Below are 15,391 nucleotides of genomic sequence, written 5' to 3' on the forward strand. Positions count from 1 at the left end.
ATTCCCCTTCTAAGGACTAGAAAGTACAGCATCATTCTTACATTGCTCCTTTTATCTTCTCTAGGCTCAAATCTTAGAAGGAATGTTTAATTCTGTTCTTTTCTATAAACATTTTTATCCACGTACTGAGGAAACCATCGAGTGATGTTTTTTGCAGCGGTCTCATCTGAATCAGTCTCATGGTGTTCTACTCATTTCACCAGGTTCCAAAATAGTAGGTGGAACATGGGAAATCAGAAAGAGAAGCTACAAAAATACAGCCCCAAAAACTCATCTGAAAAAGAAATGTAATGGAAATACGTGAGGGCTTTTTAAAGCAAGTGTAGTTGCAGATAACAGAACTCTTTCAACCTGACACCACTCTGCAGTAAGTTTGCCTGTTCCAACAGTCTCTGTCAAATCAATCAAAAGCGTGAACATTTCTTTATGCTGAGTGCACTTTAAACATGGTAAAAATGTTTTGATAGGTATATGCTAGTGTTTTTCTTTATGGTCTTTGTGGCCTGTCCTCCTTTCCTCAAACAGGATTTTGCCAACAGCTGGTGTCACTGAATAGCAAGGGAATTAATCTTTTCCAGTAGATATTTGCTTCTGATGTTTTCCTGGGGTATACGCGAGTTACAAGGAAAACCACAACATGCAGATTTTTGCTCCTCAGAGCACCAGTGTGTTCCAGAGTACATCCATCTACTTCCAGCTCTGGGCGGGGAACCCATTCCGCTCCTAAACCCATTTAGGGGAAGTCAGATGTGACTCCAGCCCATCACATGCTGGCAAGATGTGTTGCCAGATATACAGCCCTGAGAGTGTTGACACTTGGTTAAGGAAAAGAATACGTACTGTCCTCACTGCAATCATTTATAGCACCCAGTAATTTCCTGGTTAAAGTTACTTATTCTTGATAATTGGATGATTTTGTGCAACAAAATCTCAGTCCGGTTTTCCCTGGGTACACTGACATTTAGATTAAGAGCTCAGGCTCTGGCAGTATAATTCCAGAGGTATATTTGAAGCTTTTGATGCAAAGCAGCCCTCATCAGTACTATTTACAGCCTTACTATCAGTCAATCAATCTGCTGTCTATTTATCAGATATTTTGTGTGCACTTCAAGTATCTGTTATTTTCAGTGTTGTTTATGCTGGGATGTGTAAGGACTGAATAATGCTACCTGTGCGGGGTTTTGGGGTAGTTTAGTGATGCAGGAATGTGGTGGTGTGAAAAATCAAAAGCACAAAGCAATTACCGTAATGTGGGATGATGCTCCAAGCCATTGCTGAGGCAAAAATGCCACCAATCATCCAGAACATGCAAAGCCAGCTCAGGTGTTCCCCCCTCTTCTCACGAGATAGGAATTCAGAGAAATAGGCAAACACGATGGGGAGGGTACCCCCAATTCTGAGGAGAAAAAACAGCACATGGGAAGAATAAGAGACATCTTCCACGTCTTTGTAGGTAGGATTGCACATGTAAAGAAGGAAGGTCACACTCACAGATACGCTGCACATAGGTGGGACTTAGGAAAAATTATTCTATCTCTTTGGCTGGGCTGGTCTTAGACATCAAAGATAAACAAGGTCCTTCTTATGAAAGCTGAATTTCCTGTACAGTTTATATCAAGGCAGTGTAATGCCCTGTTCTTCACCTAGACATCTTCTATGGTGTTATTTTGTGATCACTCGTTTTAGGAAGGCAAAATACAGGCAGGCAATGGGAACTGCTGAGGGCCTCATTGGAGGCCCTGTCAGTGAGAACTGTAAACTGAGGTGGGCATTTATCAGTCTCTTTCACCAACTGCACAATTTAGACAGTACCAGAAGAATGCCAATGACCAAACTTTCTTACCACTAATGCTTTAAGGGTCAAGAGTGAGGTAATGCAACCACACATGTTAAACAGCAGTGCATCCCGGCTTGGTACCAGAGATGCATCTCCTGATCAGCCTTCCTTCTCCCACCCCATACATCCAAACTGCTGAGCCATGATGAGACTCCTCCAGGACATGGGATGGATTCACCAATTACCCACCCGAGGCCCGAGATAAGGCGGCAGAAAAGGAAGAATCCATATCCCTGGACGAAGGAGGAGAGGAACGCAAAGGCAGCGTTGATTGCAAGTGATATGATGAGGCATTGCTTTCTTCCCAGTTTGTCAGCAAGGCCGCCCAGCATGACAGCCCCCACCATCATTCCTAAGTAGACTATCAAACCTAGAAGTGAGAAAGAGAGACAGTGAGTTTGGTAACCAGGTGGAAATGGCATGCAATGTAGAAGCAGATTTTAAAGTGTGTGTATAGTACCTGATGTTTAGCTGCCATATTATGCAATAACGTGGAGATACTCGTATCCCCCCACATTAGCTATTTCATGTCCCAGAAACTCTATCCATTGGTGGAACCTAGCTTTCCCACCTTGTGTCCAAGAGCCTTCATCACTTCCTACTGCACTGCTTCATGCAGTACAGACATACCCTCATTTGATTAGACCCAAATCTTTCTTTCCCAACCTTGCTGCTCACATATCCCCTGCACGTAAGCAATGGCCACACATAAGCAGCTTAGGATGCACGTGTCCCAGCTATGTGCCACCAGCAATACAAGAGAAGTCTGGTGTCTTAACCGCACTAACCCCCCTGAGCACAATGGGACTGAGGATGTGTGGGGCTCTCTCTGGCTGATGTTTATGCTCAGAAAGCTGTGAGAGCAAAGAGAGTGCTAAAGCATAGCTAATTCTCTTTGCACATTACCTATCCTACACATGATTCCTTTGCGGTGTATCACCTCTTCCATTCTGTTTTTCCTAGTTTTATCTGAAAGGATCAGTCTGTTACCGAGACTCACCTGTGTAGTACAACTACTTCCCTTGTTACTGAGCCAAGATCTGGCATCTAACTAAAAGACAAGGATGAGAGTGCAGTCTCGATCTGAGAATTTCAGGAGAAGGGAGAATCTATTGCTTGTCTTGACAGTTTGCTCTGTAGAGTTATTGCTCTGACATTGTTAAGAAAACGAATTGTTCTCTTTAACTTGACTTCATTAGATCTTCTACTATGAGGTCCTCAAAAGATCATTTCAGAGGCTACATTTAGTGCCAGGCTGAATAGAAAAGAATAGGCTCCCTGTACCCAGCTCACTATGTGCTTATGATTCTGGCCTAGAAAACACAGCAGTTGTCCTTGTCTCTTCTACTGACATTGCCACCAGAAGGGTTACCTGTCATTATGCCTTTTCCTTTATGAGGGCACCAGTGTAACTAGGACCAATTAATAAAAGCTCAAAGGTCCAGGAATACTTTTTTTCCCCCATTTATTTTATCTGCTTTCCAGATATAGAGACTTCAGTGAGCAGTAGTCCTAGGAAGAGTCACAGGTTATGGTCCTTTTGCTAGCAAGAACAGGAGGATCAGGTACTAAGCATTTAAAATCTGATAGCAATTGGTGCCAGAGGGATGAAAATACTGATCAACTAGAATGAAATGATTTATACTGCTGTTAAGGAACATCATCTGGGAATTGATCAGTGCAGCAGCTGGCTCGCTATGGACCAGGGCTTTGATGGCTGTATTGGCCTCTGGGCTTCAGAGTTTTGTTTTAGCATCATCTGTGAACAAATCTCTGTTCATTCCTTTGCGCCAGGAAAGAAGTAAGGATGGAAGGGATCAGGCAGGATCATATGTCTCCAAGGCTCCTCTGAAAAGCCCAGATGAGGCAAGACCACAAGAAGTCAGACTGTCAATGGGTGGATTAATGCTGCTGAAGTCCTGGTGCAAAAGACAAAGCCTTTCATGCTTTGTCTGCTTGCTGTGTATGGCTGTGGCTGCCTCTGCCTTAGCATGGCAGGACCAAAACCCTTAGTGAGTGGGAGACTTTACTGCATGCTCCAATGGCTCTGACAGCTGCTGACAAGAAAAGTTTGGGGCAGCACACCCAAGAACATTGTTAATGCATCAGCAGCTCCTTGGCTACTAAGCTGTGTATCTCTCAGAGCTGTCTCCTGAAAGCTAGTGGTCCACAGAGTAGGATCAGCGTCACCGTCGCTGCCTTCAGAAGAAGGTGGTTTCCTGAGGAGCAGAGAGGTGCAAGAGGCTGCTCCCAGCCTCCTGTATCATTTTGGACACCGCAGGCAGGATGAGCAGGATGATAGTCTATGCCTATATGCTACACAGTCCTGCTGTGTATATCCTGATGGGATCGGATCATGACTGGATATGATCCAGAGGAGCTGAACTATGTCAGGATGGAGGAATACCTGCTTGCTGGAAAGCAGAATTTGCAGTGCAGGGAATTCTTGAAGGAAAAAATTAGTCTTGGAGATGTTTGGAGACTGGGGGCATGTCAGTTTCAAAACCCAGCTGAGCAGAGGCTGAAGGAAATACCGTAACTCAAGAAAAGCAGCAGTGGTCCCTGTTTCCCTGACCCCTAGTAAAGGCAACGGATGCTGAGCAAGTAAATACAGTGCCTGACTGAAGAAGTGCAGCTAAAAGCAACATTTTTCAGGCATGGTTGAAGGACAACCCTTTGGAGGCTTGCTCCTCACCTTGAACCAAGTGTTGACTTCTCTTGAGAGCTAACATCTTCCTCACAACCTGTTCTGCCAAGCACATCTCTTGGAAAAGAAGGTGACAATGAATTTTTTTGCAATTCATTGATGTTTAAACAAGTCAATCGTTCGGATGGCTGAAGACTGTTCTGTGGCATGCAGCAAAGCTAGCCAAGGACTAATGCAAAGGGTTTTTTGGCAGCCAGTCCTGTCATTCTTTTGACTGGAAATGCATTACTAAATAAAAAGTATACAGCAGAGATCCACTGAGCATTTGAAGGATGCTTTGTCTCACACCAATCAGAAGTGGAAAAGTTTGGACTTCTGAAATCCCTCCTGTTCCACAGCAGGGTGGTGAGGTCACCTCTCTATGAACAATGCTACTTTTTTTCCTATCCACACAATGTCAAATGGACAACAGGATTTTGTGTCAAAGGCAAAATAAATGTTCTCGCCTCTTAACAGCCTTTGTACCAGAACCACAGCACAGGATTTTATCAGTGCAATTGTACCTCCACCGTAAGCATGGGGCTCTGTGCAATCAATACCCACATCCCCTGCCCTTCCCTCCTGACCTGAGCTGTCCTGGTGAGATGATATGTAAGTGTGTAAAGGTTTCACATGCTGATCTGCAGCAGTCAGAGAAGATACATACAGTAGAATGAAAATACATACTGAGAATGTGCGATCGCTTTCTCTATCAACTTTGGCCTCCAGTTTGTTGGTGAAGTACAAATTATAAGCAATACAGATAAAAAACTACGTTAGTCCAAAATGGTTTTGAAGGATGACTTTTAATGCAGTGCTGTGAGGCTTAATGCTTTTACTCTGGCTCCTGAGCTACATTTAATGGAGCAGCTCTGATTGCAGCCAGCAGACGGAAGTGATGATGCACCCTGTACTCACTGGTGCATCACAGCCACCCATCCAACAGTGAGCACTGCCAGCACAATGGCTCACAGCACAGCCCAACCCACATGGAATGTGGCAGTGCTTGAAACAGGGCATCAAGGAGTGAAGTGGAGCTGCTTTTGTGAGCAAACCCTTGCAGATTCTCACCGAGGAGCCCAAACTTGTGATGGAAGAGAGATTACATCTCTGTAAGACAGCATCCACAAAGTGGTAAATGCTCCATCCCTGGCAGTGTTCAAGGCCAGGTTGGACAGAGCCTGGGTGACATGGTTCAGGGTGAGATGTCCCTGCCCATGGCGGGGGGGTTGGAATTAGATGATCTTGAGGTCCTTTCCAAACCAAACCGTTCTGTGATTCTATGAAACAGTGAGAAACATAAATCACAGCAGAGCTGTTAATGTTATGAACTCAGAAGATGTGGCTTTAGTTGGCTGTTGTATGTGATAAATTAATGGATGGATGCATTGTCCCTTAGAAATTTAAAACTATGAAAATCCGTTGTAAGAGAAGCCTCAGGGATGACCAGAGGCTGTCTGCTTGGCCAGTTTATGAGGGGAAAGATCCTGGCAACAAAATGTGTTCTGCAGGGTTGAAACAAAATCATCAGGATGCTTTATTATAATGGAGAGGTCTCTTCTGGGAAGACTGCATGTCCTGGCCAGTATCATTAAAACTGTTGGGGCAGCTGCTATAAAACACTGTCATCTGGTGGATCTTGGGACCCAAGGTGCAGAACAATGTCAGGCTTTGCAGATTGAGGCGTCCTGGATTAACGCTGTGGCAGGGACCCAGGGAAGAATTGGAATAGTTACTCAGCCTCCATGCAGGAGACACAGTCTTCTGGAGAGCACAGTGATGGTTGTTACCTCTGAAAGAGGTCCAGATCATATCAAAGAAACTCTATTTTAAGGAGAATTAGGCCAAGAAAAGTGGTTACTAAATGGTATTCTTTTGCTGTGTTACTTTTGTCCACCAAATATTCTATAGAACAATACCACAACAGTCTGTACCAGAAACTCAGCTTCACACCATGCAGACCTAGGCTGTGCTATGAGGGCTCAGCTTTCAAATTAACACATACAATGCTTAGGTGAAATGTTAAAGACAACTCTGAATAAGCCATTATTTGCAGGGTAATGCCACAGGTAATGGAGTATAACGTATACCCGTGGGAAAGTCTGCAATAGCTTTCCATAAAATCAGTAGAAAACGAAAGAGCAGGAATTCTAAGAATAAATTTCAGGTTATGACTCATACAATGCTGAAGCTATAAGGAAAATATGTGATTGGGCTTCTTCCCATTCGAAAAGCGGTAACACATACAGGATTTTCACACTGAGAAATCTATTAGCCTTAATGGAAGCTGTGCACTCCATGTTAGACTGGAATTGTGGACTTAAAAGCTGAAGTTATAGGAAAAACGAAAGGCAGATGCAGTATACAGCTATGTGTGTGCTGCACAATAGTAAAATACACTAGCATTTTACTATTTCAATATGATTAAATGTATACTTATGAGGAAAGAAATCAAAACATTCAAGATTTACCTAAATCTCCACCACAAGCATGAATTTCTTTCATTGACAGTTAATGGGATTAAAGTTCTTAAATATAAGGCACAACTGAAAATAATCCCTTCCATGTCAGGACAAAGACTTGTAAAATAAATGGAAAATGAGCAGAAAAGAACCCAGCTCAATGGGAAGAATTAATCCTGCAGTCCCTGGGGCTGTCAGGAAAGCGAGGAGGCTGCCTGGGTCCAGGAGCAAGGTTTTCTTGCCTTTGCTAACAGGTCTGCATGGAGCCAGTAACCACAGGAATGTGGAAGCCCTCACCTGCTTTCAAAGCCCAAGCTACTATCAGTACAGCCCTATGGTAAAAATCAGAAGGTTTTTAAAGAGGGAAAGCATTTGGACAACAGAGAAGGATTAGGACCTTATATATCTTGCAGTTCGAACTGTAATAAGAAGAAAACCCCAAACACTCTTACTGGTGAAGAATCTGTTATACATGGGTGCACTTTATGGACACAGACAAAATTTAGAGGGTCAGGTCTGGGCAGTTTGGGAGAGGGATAAGGGAAGGAACAGGTTCTGATTGTCCATAAGTAATATAAGGAGAGGAATAAACCAGTGATACACGCGACTGTCTTGTGCTCTAGCAATGGCTGGAGTGTCCCAGAACAGGGCACAGTATCAGTAGCAAATGACCTCAGGGCTGAATATCATTTTTTACCCTTTCTTTGTGAAATTCCTAATCTGCTTTTCCTTGTAGGCTTATTAGTGCTTTCCCCATGACCTTGTAAATGGAAATCGAATGAAAGGGCTGTCTCATTGCTCTTGCCTTCTTGATTAAGCACAAGCAGAAAGACTTTATCTACAGCTGATGACTCTGCCATGGAGAAATGGATCACCCATGTGAAAGGCAGCTTTCCATTTTCAGAGCTCTGGGGGTGGATGCCGGGTGAATCCGGCTGCTGAGATCAAGGCTATTCTGCACACGGAAGCCAAAGGTGGATGCGTGAATCCATGCGCGCTTTGACGCAGCACTGGCGAGGCAACGCGCGCCCAACGCTTCAGCCGGCATTGCCAGCAGGCTGTGGGTGGCTGTTTACATTCAGCCGGCTTCACAGTCCCCCCACGGGACTTGTCCATCACTACAATACTCATGGGACCATCTGGTTCCCCCCACCCAACCCCTCTGCTAAAGCGAAGTTTTCAACAGAGGAAGCCAAACAAACCCTTTGCTGTTAAATGAAAACCTGTTTGTGCTGGCTCCCGTCAGATGAAATTCCTGCAGTGTATATAAATGGAGATGCAGCCATCCCCATATCAGACCTGCAGAAGGTGATCCCAAATCACAACCACCTTTTTTTCCCTAAGATGTCCCTACTATTCAGGGTGACGATGCTCTTTGGGAGTTTTTCTGCCCAAGAGCAAATTTGCACCAGGAATTCATGCCCAGTGTTTGGGATGCAGATCTCAGCAGGGTTTAGCTGGTTGCTGTGGTGGTTATCTGTGGCTATGAAGGTGCAATACAAGCCATGGCAGAGCAAGGGAGCCACAGCTGGGCTCATTTGTGCTTATCCAGGAAAGAAAAAAATCAAGAAGTGGAGAAAATCCATGAAGCTTTGCAAAGGGGATTAGGATTTACTGTAATATCAGGTGAATTCGGGTCAATGAGAAGCAAAGGCTGGAATTTATCTCAGCTGATAATAAAACTTCCTCTTCACATGACTAAAAGCAGGGATATAGTTACACATCCTGTTTAACCCGACTCACACAGCCAAGCTTGAATTGCTACCTAACTGCATAATCACTAATAGGATCTTTTCCCTGTACTTTTATCTAACATTGTGAGGTTAAGAGTCTGTAAGATGATATTCTCCTTAAAATATTATTATGAAATCATAAGAAGGAAAAGGGAGCTCTGTGCCTGAAAACTCCATTTTATTCCCGGCATTGGTGTGGCTGTTTTGCAGTTATGGGCAAAGCCCTTAAAAATGTTCTTATCTCAGTTTATTGAACTGTGAAATGATGATAACGCAACTGGGGATCTGGGAAAGGCTGATTCTTTATCTGTGCCTTGAGTTCTTTATATGCAGGATGTGAAGAAGTTTAAAACATCACTGTGGCACCATCTTTTATACTTGCTGTGTACTTAATGCTCTACGCTTGTAAACATATTTAGTCATAGAATGGTTAGTCCTGAGAGGTGATTAAAAGCAGTTGAAGATATACATTTATATGCTATTTCTCCGAATAATGATACTGTGTGCCTTTCAGCAAGTAAATAATTACAAATTATATGACTTTTCATATGATTACCCTTAGCTGATAAAAACCCCTCTGCTTATGGCAGGATGTATTATACTGAAAAGGAATATCCTCTTCCAGTAAATTTCAGACATTTATTATTAGTAGCATGACCACTCTTGGTAAAGGCTCAGCAAAGCTGATATAGCCAATGAATATGGACAAATAGTGTTGTTACGAGTTACCCAAAATTATTCTTAACTAGTGGTAAAAATTAATGAAAATAAAGTGTTAAAATCTATACAGTTATTGTTTATTTTTCTCTTTTTTTTTTAATACCCCTTAATCATCTTCAGAATAGCATTTCATGTAACAGAAAACCTCCAATTACGTGTTTTGTCCCGCTAGAGATATTTAGGGCTGAGATAGCTGTTAATTTGCATCTGATGGTGAGATGTTTATTTTCAGAACAACATGTAAACGTTTTCTAAGATGTGTCATATCCATTTCACACATTTCATGAAACACTGTGGGCATCTGTTTATTTGTAATTTTTTGCATAATTTGGCCATAATTTGCTTGATATTTTTCCATTCTTGCTTTCTGAGGGAGGGAAAATAGGCAATATACAGAGTATTTAATGCAAAGTGTCCTCTTAGCAGACGCTGAATTTTACTAGATTGGTCTTTAGGGGGCATCTACTTTAGCTCTCTTATTTGTTCCTTCTTGTTCCAGCAAGTGGTTGATTACTTATCTGACTTACTTCCCATTTTTTTCCCTCCTGGCCTCTCTTATTAAGGCTGAGACCTTCTTGTGTGTTCAGATCTCAGCAACTGGAAACAACTTGAACTCCACCTGGTGAGCAGTCACTTGGGAATAAAGGTGAGTTTGTCTGTACATATTTATTGGTACATAGGGGCAAAGAAAGGAGCAGTAATCACGTGTGGGTAACAACCCTGATTCCTTAAAAACTCATGATGATTTGAGGGAAATCTGTGCCTTCTCTGATCAGTCCCTCCATTCACTATGTGCAGACACACTTTCCCAAGAGCATCAGTGCACATTAGGCAGAAATTGAGGTGAAGAGCTCTGGTTGCCACCAAGTCAACCAGTCACTGAACCCTGAGCATTGGCAAGATAAATTTGCAATAGCACAACACATAGAGTGTTGAGGGAATGGAAACAGAGAGGGAAATGAGCATGTGTTGGAGGCTCAGAGCTTTGTTAGGAGATACCTTTTTCTAGTTGTATGTGGATGGGTGCTGAAGCTAATCTAGGAAAGGTTTTGAGGAAGATTATGTTCTTGTCTCCGTCAATAGCACCTTCCCAGCCTTTCCCTTCAGAGGCTGATATCCGACTGTCCTTATCACGCTGTGCACCCACAGCTGCTCAGAAAAGGAACGAAACCCTCTTGCAGGCGCAGCTCTCGGCACACCAGGCTGTGCTGGAGGCAGGTCTGTAACCAAACCTTGTGTCCCTGCACTGCCCTGCTGCTTGCCAAACCTCCAACACCCTCCACTCCCTGCTGCTGCCCTTAGTTTGGCAGAAAGCTCTCCTTGTCCTTTTCAGACCCAGTGGCTTGCACTCTTCCCTACTGCACCCTTTGGCAGCCCCATACCCACTGCATCCTCCTCATGCCCTTGGGGATTCTTTACTCATACCCCTGCACCACTCTGCAATCTAAGGCTTTCTAAGCCATGCTTAATTCATTTTCACATCTCACAAACCTCAGATCCAAGAGGAAACCTAGAGCAGAGAAATATCCAGCAGACAAGAAAGCATGTTTAACAAATGAACCAGTCTGAATCAGCGACCTGCCTCATGTTCAATGCCAATCAATAACAACTGAGTACTATCATAGATACCCACTTTCCACTCTGCCTCAAACTAAGATGAATCAACTTTTATTGGGCTTAGGAAAATTCTTCTTTTTCCTCATACTTAATCCTCAAAATAGCACAAACAGCAGCTTTGGCAGCAGATCCCCCTAACAACAACCTAAGGACAGAAGAAATTGTCCTGCAAAACCAGGTTCTCAAAACTGTCTTTAAAAGTGGGCAGGAAAGGCAGTGAAAAGAGAGTTCTTCCTCTGATTAGCAGTTCCAGATTAGCTTGGTTGATGTGCGGGAGGCTGGAGCTAGGACTGGATATGAACCCAAATGCCTCCTTTCTCCTACAGAGCTTATCAGAACACCCTGAACTTTCTGCCTTGGAAATATTAAGCTGGGAAAAGCAGAACGAGCTCACTGGGGAGATTTCTTGTTCATTTTTACCTGTGGCTGGGCCAGAAATACTTCAAAGAGAGATTTTCTTGTGACATTCGAAGTTTTCTGACTCTGGTGCCTGCGAGAGCTTGAGCTCTACAGAGACAGGTATTTATGGGGTCAGGGTTTCAGAAGATCTCAGCTTTCATACAGGCACCAAAATAAATGACCTGCTTTCCAGAGAAGGTCTCATCACTGAAAAGGCGCCCAGCCCAGTGTCCCACAGGGAGCCGGTAAATTAGGAAGTCCCTTTGAAACCAGGATTCAACTGCGAACAGTTTGCTTTTAGGTATCTGACCTGAGATATTTTGAGCTAGGTTTTTAAAGTGGTTTCTGAACCAAAAGCAGTTAGTAAAATCTTTAAGGCGCAGAATTCAGTCCAAACCTTGCTAACTATAGAAAACAACATCCTGAACCTCCAGTGAAAGGAAAAAGGAGAAAAAGCAAAGTGTGTAGGACCTCAGTACACCAAGGTGAGAGGTTTATATATGGATAATTATCCATTGCCTTTGTCGTATGAAAACATTGCAAATACAATTGAATCAAGGGCTAGAGCCTAATCCAAAATCTGCATTTACCTTATTTCAGACAGGGCTTCTAGGCCAGACTGTATGAACTACAGACCCTGAGGATCTCCCCACAACCCCAGTACATGTCCATCAAGACATACCCTCGCTTTCTTTAAGAGGTTTTTCTGAGAGCTACTTTGTTTTCCTTCCAGATGTACTGTACTATTGCACAGCTGTCTCTCACTATAGGCCATGCTGGATCCTTTCCTGATTCTTGGAGATTTGGGAGGCTTTGCTGTCTTTGGCTTACAGTGTGCAAGGGAAAATCTTGTTCACCCAAACCTTTCCGTTCAGTTTCACTCCCAATAACTAAGCCTTTGTATTTTCACCACAGGGAGATGTTAACGGTGATGTAAAAATGGTGTTGCCAGTAGCTTCAGCACATTAATTGCCTTCCACAGACCTAAGACAAACCTCCACTGACTACTTCTGATCCAGTACTCACTAGCAAACTGCTCTGACTGAGCAGTTAGCGTGCAGAAGGAACAGACTGCACAGATCAGTCATTTGGGACTTTGGGATAAAGAAAAGGGAAACCCGAGCAAAGTGGAAAACTCTGGAGAGCAGGACAGCATCAGGAGCCACAGCGTTTGATCTGGAGTGAACAGACATATGTCTTTTATAACTGTCATGCTCGGATGGTACTGCTTTGTGGACTTCTCATTACAATGTTGTTTCTAAAAGCATTGAAATCAAGTCACAACATCCTCGGGTAGGAAAAGCCACCTTTAACCTTTCACTGATTTGTCCCTGAGCACCTGTGTGGGTTTTGCTTTGTGGACCTGCTGACTGTGAGCTGCCTTGTTCAGTACTGGGGTCACAGCACATTCATAAGGTGGGCTTTGATGTGGTGCAATTCTGCTGCTTTTGAGTAGCTGCCTTCTCAGGACCATGCAAATCCCCCTTGAGTCAGATCCACCCAGCCATGACTATGTATGAAATGCAATACAAGAGACACGAGAAGATCCTGAAATCAGCTGTTCACTACAAGATATTCTAGCTACTGTTAACTGCATAGAAGAGCTGTTTGCATGTGGCACTTACCTAGCATCCCTTTGTTGGAACTGGATAAGCACATATCCTTCTCAGCACTGGGAAGAACAAATCCAACCACAAACACCTCCACCCCATCTGCCATCAGTGCCAACCCTAAAACAAAGAAAAGAGTCCACTGGAAGCGTCCATGGCCACACTCCTCAATGATGTTCTCATACTGGTGCGCAAGTTGCTCCTCGTCCTCCATCCTCTCTGCCATGAGGTCAGCACGGTCTCTGTATTCATCAGCCATGGCAGGAGCTCGCTTCTTCTGCTTCTCTTTAATGTCATCTGGGTGTGGAATCCCTTGGTACTCTCCCTCATAGACCTCATCATCTTCGTCATGGCCTTCAGTAACATCACTCTGGGCATCTTCTTCATGAGCAGGCTCATCCCCACCACGGTAGTAGCCGTCATTGGGTGAATACCCTTCATAGTTACCATCCTGGTACCTGTAGTCATCTGAGACTTGGTTTGCATCTCTGCCCCCTTGATAGAGGTTTGTGTTTCGATATCCATCATCCATTCTGAATGGAAATTTCTAATTGCTGTAGATCACTGTGTGTAGATACTCTAATATATATATTACTTTGAGCAATTTTGGGTATTGCTTACTTGAACATATCTTCTCTCTGTTCTTTGGAACTGATGGGATACACAGTTTCCCAGGCTCAGAAGGAGAATTACTATATAAAGTTTCTCTTTGACAGAGTCTCACACAGCTTTTGATAATGCTTCACTTTTCAGCTGTCATTTGTAACTTGCTGGCTTCTTCTGTGCTTTGGGTGGGAAGAGCTGCTGTCTGGTGAACAGCAAGGAACAGCAAATTGCACAGCCTGGGAGCTAGGAGGATTTGACAGGTTTTCCCTGATTCATTGTGGTGGTGAAGGTCATATCCTGAGAAAGAGGAAACAATAGCAGTGAGGCAGCAATAACCTTGGCGAGCACACATGCATTGAGTTTAACACCCAACATTTTGAAGACACGCTTTTCTATTGCAAAAAAAAGAAAAGGCAACAGAGTGTTTGAGGAATGTTTCTGCATCATCAAAACCCAAAGCCTTAAAATGAAAAAGAGCATTAAAAATGACCAATTTAAGTGGAAACCTAAAGCAGAATGTCAAGTAATGTGTCATCCCAATTTCTTCATTCCCAGAAATCCTGCCTCCCACATGTGGTCCTGGTTTCTACGGAGAGCAGAACATTGTGGAGCTGGGTTGCTGGAACAGAGCTCTCAGGTTGATAAATAGGTTTCTATCCATCTATCCAGGGACGTACAACTGCCTAACATCATAATGACACAAAAGATGAGTTTGGTTTTCTTTTTTCATCCAGATCCCAAACTTAATCTTATTTAATGGCTTCTTTTTTTCCCTAGTGTCTCTCCGTCTGTATGACAGATGCACAACTTGCATGCAGTGTCTGCCAAGATAAAGTCACTGAAAGTCACACCAAGCTCTGTTCTTCCCATATCTACCCATCAACGGAGGATGATTTTCACAGAGAGCAAAAAACAAAGCTAATATAGAATCACTGCTCTCTGCAGGGAAAACCAAGGGAAGCCAAGTCACATCTAAGCACATTCTCATTTCTGACACCTGATTTCCATTACTTTTCAGGCAGTTTTCAGCCAGCTGGCTCTCCAGTGCTCTCCTGCATTTGCTGCTGCACACAGCTGTAGACAAGGAGTTTGCAAGGGGACTCACGTGGGAAACTGAGTAGAGTCACGCTACAGCGTGCACAGCGTAGGCATGCACAAGACGTGGACCTCCCTTTAAGCTTTGAGTTACTTGCATAAATAAAGTGTGAATGAGCTATGAAATGACATGGATGGGCACATGTCTGTATATATGTGGGCATTGTTACCTACACAGTCAGTTGACCTATAGAAGAGTGAGCAAATGCACACACCGTAAATAACAGTGCTACCTCTGCACTTCGTGATCTTATTTGGCAGACAGTATGGGTAACATACAGCTAAAATGACTTTGGAGGAGAAATTCAGTAGAAGCACTCTCAGGAGGACGTCACTCCTTCTGCAAATGCTGTGATTTTTTGGCAGACCAAACATTCAGGATGAGCAAAGAGCAGACTTGTCGGCATGGAGTCATGGCCATGCCTTGCCTACGCTGTTCCAAGAAACTTCATGAAACATTCCTCTGCATTTCTGTTTAGGACCTATGTATTTATGGCACGTAATTACAAGACATCCTCTGCAGACCCTGCCAGAGTATCTTCCTTTCCTCTGACCTCTCTGCCATTTGTCATTGCATTCAATATATTTCCTCTTCCCTTGCTTTATGCTGAACCACACAATGCATT

The 15,391-nt window shown here is 43.5% G+C and overlaps 1 protein-coding gene across 11 annotated transcripts in view; it reads right to left on the bottom strand.

Moving 5' to 3' along the window:
• The window catches only part of SV2B (synaptic vesicle glycoprotein 2B), a 64,837-nt gene that overhangs the window by 16,920 nt on the left and 32,526 nt on the right, over positions 1 to 15,391 (bottom strand). For all 11 annotated transcript variants that reach the window (XM_065688300.1, XM_065688296.1, XM_065688303.1 and 8 more), the window contains 3 exons: positions 13,080 to 13,967; positions 2,027 to 2,207; positions 1,245 to 1,396 (listed from right to left, as the gene is read on the bottom strand). In XM_065688300.1, the coding sequence (XP_065544372.1) occupies positions 1,245 to 1,396; positions 2,027 to 2,207; positions 13,080 to 13,596 (850 nt within the window). In that variant the 5' untranslated portion in view covers positions 13,597 to 13,967. The remainder of the gene's footprint in view (positions 1 to 1,244; positions 1,397 to 2,026; positions 2,208 to 13,079; positions 13,968 to 15,391) is intronic.

This window comes from Lathamus discolor, chromosome 8 (assembly GCF_037157495.1).
Source record: "Lathamus discolor isolate bLatDis1 chromosome 8, bLatDis1.hap1, whole genome shotgun sequence".
Lineage (NCBI taxonomy): Eukaryota > Metazoa > Chordata > Aves > Psittaciformes > Psittacidae > Lathamus > Lathamus discolor.